Source organism: Plectropomus leopardus, unplaced genomic scaffold (genome assembly GCF_008729295.1).
Source record: "Plectropomus leopardus isolate mb unplaced genomic scaffold, YSFRI_Pleo_2.0 unplaced_scaffold757, whole genome shotgun sequence".
Taxonomy (NCBI): domain Eukaryota; kingdom Metazoa; phylum Chordata; class Actinopteri; order Perciformes; family Serranidae; genus Plectropomus; species Plectropomus leopardus.
Window position 1 is genome coordinate 1 of NW_024683360.1, and position 7928 is coordinate 7928.

General features: G+C 42.0%; 1 protein-coding gene across 1 annotated transcript; it reads right to left on the reverse strand.

Moving 5' to 3' along the window:
* Positions 1-458: 458 nt before the first annotated feature.
* On the reverse strand, positions 459-6873 carry LOC121940124. The gene is made up of 6 exons (XM_042482978.1): positions 6582-6873; positions 4508-4732; positions 3400-4323; positions 3135-3195; positions 2164-2234; positions 459-593 (listed from the first exon to the last, which is right to left on the reverse strand). Exons 1-6 carry the CDS (start codon positions 6832-6834, stop codon positions 541-543), a joined length of 1587 nt encoding a protein of 528 aa, XP_042338912.1. The 5' UTR covers positions 6835-6873; the 3' UTR covers positions 459-540.
* Between the last annotated feature and the right edge of the window lie 1055 nt (positions 6874-7928).

The window sequence follows — 7928 nt, forward strand, 5'->3', positions numbered from 1 at the left end:
GGTGGGTCGTACATATAACACAGGGTTCCCCACACATTTATTTATTCGTGGCAGCCCACCACAATTAAATTATCTACCACCACGAATAGATTTTCTGATTTTGGAGCTGTTGGAACAAACATACAGCACCGCAGTGTCGGAGCGCAGAGCGTACACACGGAGCAGCAGAACGTCGGGCACAGTGAGAGTGAAACCGTTCACTCAGGACTCGTGGCAGCCGGCGGCTCTGAGGCAGCGGACGCAGCAGTTCAGCAAAGTTGCTGTCACCTGCTGCTCGTCCCTGTCGTGCGTATCGCCGGCATTACTACCCCCGCTGCCGTGATCGTAACTTTTCATACAGAACAGCGAAGCTGGTAAAAGAGGCTTTTTGTGAAGGCCGATTTTAGTCATCAACCGCATGAGGACATTTTAGGACAGTGGGGACAGTTTGAGCAGTCCTCGCTGCTTCAGAGGCTGGTATTAATGTTTTCATGGTTGGTTTCAGGGTCCGAGGGAGTCCAGGATGTCAGTGCGAGTCCTCAGTGCATGTGTTTGTTTGTGTTACCTGTAGAAGAACGAGCAACCTGCGGCCTGATCCCTGCTGGTTCTGGTTTCTGTGAGAACAAAAGAAACAGTTTATATTCTGCTTAAACGGTCCACCAAATAAATCCTCTGCTGCCATATTTTAAAATCGACTAATGATGCGTCCCTGTGGAGGCTGTTATTGGTAAACTCCTCCGTGACTGCAGACTGTTTAGTCACTTCACTTCAGTACCGTCTTTATTTTAAACCCCGAGGGCGACGTGGTGGCAGCGTAAATCCATAACACAGATAAAACACAGCGCACTGAGAGACAATCATTAAAAAGCAATAATAATAACAATAAGGCTGCATTAAAAAAACACTGCAGGCCGATAAATTACCCAAAAGTGTTTGTTTAGAAAAGTCAGCTCAGTGTGTATCGAAGTGTTTGTGCTTTTAAACTCATCCACCTGAAGGAGGAAACTGAAATAAGCTTAATACAAAAACAGCCGCCCTGCCGACAGACCCGCTGCTGCGACTGGCCGACATTAAATTATTGATTTATTCGTTTTTTAATAACAAATAAACATCTAAATATTTAGAAATAAACTTGACATTTAAGGGTGAAATAATGCCCCATAATCCTGTCCAGTATTTATTTTACCACATTTTTAAAGAAAACATGCACAGGTTAAAAAAAAAAGGTCTGTAATTTTACATTCTTAAAATTATTTAAAGTGATTTTTTTCATACAAAGTTTTTGTTGAGGATTTTTTTTGAGACATAAAAATTATCAATGAATTTTCAAATTCCCAAAAGTCCTTGAAAAGAAATTTAATAATTTTTTTTCTTAAAAATGATTTGTTTGGAAGGACGGTTGTCTTTACAAATAATATGTTGGCATTATTTTTTTTTCTCAAAAGGATTTTGGTAATTTTTTAAAGAAGAAATTTAAATTATTTTTTATCTATTTAAAAAAAAATGCTGGCAATCATTAAAGAAAACATGCCTTCCAGACATTCACCAACAATTACAGAATTTATCACAACCAGAAACTATTAAAAAAAAGAAATTGTTGGATCTGAACACATCACGTGAAATAAAATCCATGATTTTTCCAAAAACATTCCAGGCCTGGAAATTTCTATTGGCAAATTCCATGACTTTTCCAGGTTTTTAATGACTGTATGAACCCGGGGCTTCAACACTACCCCCAAACAAAGCTGATAGATCGATTATTAATGTAGCTGATGGGTTATTGATCTGGGGAAGCAGAGTTGAGGCTGAAGTTGGCGTCTTGTTGCTCAGCAGCATCACATCCTGCCACTCATCGTTATTGCGATGCTTTAATCCTTCCACTCTGACTGCCCGTGTCAGTTTTCATTATTGCACATTACGCTGAGGTTGGCAAGCGAACACGCCAATGATAAACACTGAGTCAGTGCACGATTAAAAAAAAAAAAAAAAACTCCCATGAGACGGAGATCAACATTCAAAGATCGACGCCTCCTCAAGCAAAACGGGAGCAGCTGATTCCTCTCACGCTGCATCTTCATCTGAGCGTCCAAGAACACGCACAACATCTACTGCAGCTCTGTGTGTGTGTGTGTGTGTGTGTGTCTGTGTGTGTGTGTGTGTGTGTGTGTGTGTGCAGAGTATTACCATGTGGAGGCTGCTGAGAGCTCAAAAGAGGGGAGGAGCAGAGCGGGTCCACATTCACCTTCAAAACAGGACTGTAGGAAAGGGCAACACACACACACACACACACACACACACACACACACACACACACACACACAAATATATAAGGTGCTTCTCAAAGTCAAGCAAGAATCCTTAGACGGCATTTCAGCGAGGCTCAATTTTAATCCCGCTGAAGGACTGTTTCAATGTTTCGGATCCTTCGAACTTTGAAGAATTGCAGAGTAAAGACGTATTTCTTTCTTTTCACAGAACTAGACCGTCTCTGCAGTAGAAATGCGCAAATACTTTGGAAATTGGTGCTACATGACCAAAAATGTATTGTTAAATTATTAAATGTACTTATTTATTGTATGCACTAATGTACTTCAGCTGGCTGCACAAGAATTTGCCCCAATAAAGATTTCTTGAACCTGAACTTAAGAAAAAAAAACAGTGAAAAAAGGACTGTAGCCTTCTCTTTTAACCAAGAGGTCGAAAACCTACAACTACCAGAATGCACTGCGCTGCACCGGACCAATGGACGCTCTCATTGGCTCGTCCATTTGACACGACGGAAGCCGGCTGGTAACAATCTCGTATTACAGCTAAACAGGGCACGAAAATATGTTTCTAAAAACATTTAAGGTGAGAGATCAAACACAGAAACAGAACTGTAGTTTTTATTTGATCGGCGCTGCATAGTTTTACTGTTTGCACTCGGTTTGGGCCAGTGTGAAAATTTTAGCTAGACAAGTGTCGAGGTCGGCTAGCTCGGTTTATTTGCCGTTTTGGTGTTTCATTATGAGTTTCTGAATTCTTTGAACTTCTTTCTTTGGACCCGTCCTACCAAAGAAACATCCTTGACTTCGAGAATCACTTAAATCATAAACAAAGCAGGTCGAGAGGTCAAAGTGTCCACATGACGTCGCTGTCTGATGACAGGAAGTTACCTTACTCTGAGGGGCGGAGTCATCGGCTCCACCGGCCGACTGTTGGATTTACTGACTCTCTCTGCAGGAGACAAACAGAGTTCACCTGCTGTTATAACACTTTATTCACTGTGTTAATAAAGACAAATGCAAAATGATCTGTGGACATTAGATGTTATTTCACATTTTTCACGTTTTATCTATTATTAACTGTCTTATTTATTTAAAATGGGAGTCAAACTCATATTTGGCCAAAAAGAAAAGGTGAGTCTGTCTGTGTTTTTACCTGAGAGCTGGTGCAGCAGCGTGGACGCCAGGTTCACCGACATGTCCTGCCACAGCACGGCCCTGAGGCACTGGTCCTCCATCTTGGCTCCGAAGAACAGCTGCTCCTCCGACTTTGCTCCTGAGAAAACGTGGTCCGACATCTTGGCTCCGGAGTGAAGCCGGTTTTCCATTTTGGTTGCAAAGAGAAGCTGGTCCTCCATCTTGACTCCAGAGAGGAACTTGTTGCTCATCTTGGCCGCAGAGAAAGGCCGCTCTGCAAGTTTTGCTTTAAGGAGAAGCTGGTCCTCCATTTTGGCTCTAGATAGGAGCCGGTCCTCCATTTTGGTTCCAGATAGAAGCCGGTCTTTGATTTTGGCTCCAGATTGAAGCCGGTCTTCTATTTTGATTCCAGATAGAAGCTGGTCTTCCGTTTTGGCTCCAGATTGAAGCCGGTCTTCCAATTTGACTCCAGATTGAAGCCAGTCCTCCATTTTGACTCCAGATTTAAGCTGGTCCTCCGTTTTGGCTCCAGATTGAAGCCAGTCCTCCATTTTGGCTCCAGATGGAAGTCGGTCTTCCACTTTGGCTGCAGAGACACCATGATCCTCCAGTTTCACTCTGAACTGAAACTTGTTGGCCCCGGGGACGACACTGTCTGCCGTTTTGGAGCCGGGCTGGCAGCCTCCAGTGTAAAACATGTCTTCTATTTTGAAGTCATGGACACACTGATCCGCCATTTTGGCTCCGCGGAGCAGCTGCTCGGGGACCTGCTCCTCTGTTTTAATGCTGAAGAGATGGTGGCTCGCCATCGCAGAGGGAGGTGGGGTTATCTCTTTTGGGATTGGTCGATTGTGGACGAGGTCGGAGGCAGCCAATGAGTCGACCTCCATCGGTTCTTCTTCTTCTTTGACCCTCACCGTGCGGCTGCTCACTTCCTGTCGCTCTGTGATTGGTGGGAAATCTGTCAGTTATTCGCCTGCTATCAGACACGTTGAACAAGTCATTCCCAGTACACACACACACACACACACACACACACACACACACACACACACACACAACACACACACACACACACACACACACACACACACACACCACACACACACACACACACACAGCTGTACCTGCCAGTTTCCTCAGCAGGTCTGAGGCCAGTGTGTCCGTGGCGGCGTTGCCATCAGGTGTGTGTGAGAGTGACGGCGGCTCCGGACTCGCCCCGGGGCCGTCCGGTGACAGAGCGAGGCCGGGCTCGTCCTGCTGCCCGCCACGCACCTCCGGCAGGGCCTCACGCCTCTGAAGCTCCGCCTCCGCCTGCCTCCCAGGATGCATCTGGGCCTTCTGGGTCGCCTCTGAAGAAAAAGACAAAAGAGGTAAATAGATTAAAGTTCACATTACAGCCTGAGAGCATACGGCAGTGACACTCAACTTATGGCATGTGGACCAAATCTGGCTCCTGACAGCGTGCGAGGTGGCCCCCAAACATTTAATTCACAAAAAATAAAGTGATTCACACAGAATTGATTTTGTACTTTTAGTCTCCATAAGGTGTCAAAGTGCATAAAACAGCATCAAAATAGAGGTTTTTTATAAAAACAGTGACAGTGGAGAATCCCCCACACCCAAACAGAGGTCCTAGCCAAGAACCTAATGTCCGAAAATCTAAGAAATGCCCTAAAATCCTCGAAAACATCCTTGAAATCCTAAAAACGTCCGAAAATCCTCAAATCGTCCTAAAATCCCAGAAACATCTTAAATCAAAGAAATGCCCTAAAATCTGCTGCGACTGGCCTCGAGCATCTGTCATTTAGCAAAAGTGGGCCCCTGAGCAAAGCCACTTGAGTATCCCTGCCATACGGTTTGCACACTACATGGCCAAAAGTATGTGGACACTTGTAAATGTACTTACAGTATAAATCTGTCCCCTGTGACTGTTAAAGTCTGACATATGCATTTTTGTAAAAGCAAGATTTTGATGTAATAGTTGAGGTGAAGCTCATTTTGAACTATTGACTAATGATTATTTTCATCATGGATTCATCTGCTGATTATTTTAACAATTAATCGATTGTTTAGTTTGTAAAAAATACTGAAAATAGAGCGAAATGTTCGTCACAATGACCCAGAGTCCACGATGTTTGTTTTGTCGGTCCAAAACTCAGCGTGATTACTGATACATCAGAATTATGAAGATCACACAGCTAATGGTCTTGAGTTGGTTAACGATGTGAAAGCTGCAAATGTGGAAACTCCCATCTCAGTCATCCGTCCCACATGACGCGACCCGACTGTTGAGCTCATCCCAAACGTGTTGGTCGAGGTCGAGGTCGGGCCGTGTCAGCTCTTTCACACACTAAACTGGGAGAGCATTTCTTCTTGAAGCTGGTTTTCTGCATGTTGAAACAGGAAAAATTGTCCCCAAACTGTTCCCACAAAGCACTCGATTATCTAAAATTTCAGCTTAAAGATTTTGAGCTATAAGAAGCCAAAACCAAACAAACAGCCAAAAGTTCATATACATTTTACCATTTGATTTTTCCATGACTTTAAGGTACTTTTTTTAGAACATACCTTCTCTGAAACGACCGCTGATACTTCATTTCGGTTTATTTTCAAATGTTTAGCATTTTTTTTTGCAACTGTTTTTTTTTGGAAATTTTTTAAAGAAAAAAGAAATTATCAATTTTTTTCCTTAATTTTTTTTTTTTTAGTTTGGAAAGCACGATTTATTTCTTTATTTTTCTTTACATTTTTTTGGCAATTTGTAAATTGGCTACTTTTTTCCTAAAAAAATGTTTAGTCAGTTTGGAAGGCACAATTTCTTCTTTTTTTTTAAATTTGGCTTTTTTTAAATATATTTTTAGGCAATTTTTATAGCATAAAAGCATTTTTTTCCTTAAACATTTTTGGTTTGGAAGGCACATTTTCTTTAAATGTCTCTGGCAAATTTTTAAAGAAAAAAAAACATTGGCAATGTTTTCTTTAAAAGTGTCAAATTTTCCTGTTTTCCACAACTTTTCCAGGGTATATTTTGTTTTACTGGGCCAAAAATAATGCTTTTTGCAAATGCAGTGACTTTTCCAGGTTTTCATGACTGTACAAACCTCGTGTTCAGTTACTAAATAATGAATCAACTACAGTACTTTATAATATGTGTGCAAACTGTGTGTGTGTGTGTGTGTGTGTGTGTGTGTGTGTTACCTGACAGCCTGATGAGGAGGTCAGACGCCATCTTGGTGCTGACATCCGGGCTGAAGAGAGAGGTGGCTGCTGGGAAGGGACTCGAACCTGTGGCGTTTGTGTCCGGTGTGTGTTCAGCGCGCGTGTCGGGCACGCTCAGCAGGCGAGCATCATCACTGCAGCTGGTGTGTGTCTTTGTGTGTGTGTTTGCGGGGTGTGTGTGTCGTTTGGCTGCATCAGAGGGAGGCTGCAACACACTCGACCCACGCTTCATTTTCCGGTGTGTGTGTGTGTGTGTGTGTGTGTGTGTGTGTGTGTGTTTGTGTGTGTGTGTGTTTGTGAAAAGAGAGGGAGTCAAAACTCAGAGGAGAGGAGGGCAAGAGAGAAGGAAGAGGAGTAAGAGGAGGAGGAAGGCAGCGATGCTAAAATAAGACGAGTGTGTTTTCTAACATATGGAAGTGAGGAGAGCATGATGGAGGGAAAAAAAGGAGAGATGAGGAAGAGGAGGAGCACGGAGGAGAGAAAACGCTGGCTCTCATTGACCTGGAAGAGAGAGAGAGAGGAGGAGATGGATTGAAAGAGGAGGAGGACAACGAGGACGAAGGGCGAGAGAGGACAGAGGAGGAAAAAGAGGGAGATAAAAGGAGGAAGAGGAGAAGAAAAGGAATATGAACAAAGTGAATCTGTGAATGAATAAATTATTGAATGGAAAAAGGCCCAATAATAAGGGGATAAATCATCCCCGTTATCGCCATGGCAACGGACCCCGCTGTGTCGTCTCCTGCCCTGACCTTCCCTCCGACAAACACTCATCGCTTATGATCAATAATCATCAATAACCGCTTCCGCCTGACACCAGCTGTTAGTCCTGATCACTTATGTGCCCTCGCAGTAAAACATAATATTTTAACAATATTTAGCAGCCATCCTTTGTGATTAAATACATATTATTTAAATGTAATAAAAATTAAAAAATAATAAATCTGCAGTGGTGTTCCACAAAAGAAGACAAATAATAAAATGTCTTCATTATAATCAGAATAATTTTCATTTACACACATAATAATGTATGTGGAAAATATATATGAATGTAACAAGTATTTCAAAATTTTCCTATTTCAAACCCTAAAACAGCTTGAGTTTATAGAGTGTAAACTTAAATTGTTTAAAAGATTCTGAACACAATATATATATTCATTCATTATTGTGCAATAAAATATTAAGTGAGACAAAAAGAAAACAATAAAAAAATAGAACTAAAATAAAATACGGTAAATTAGAATTGCTCTGATATTGTCTAAAGACTACCACAGACATTTACCAAGTGACAATATAAATAAACAAATAAAATTATTTAACATAATAATT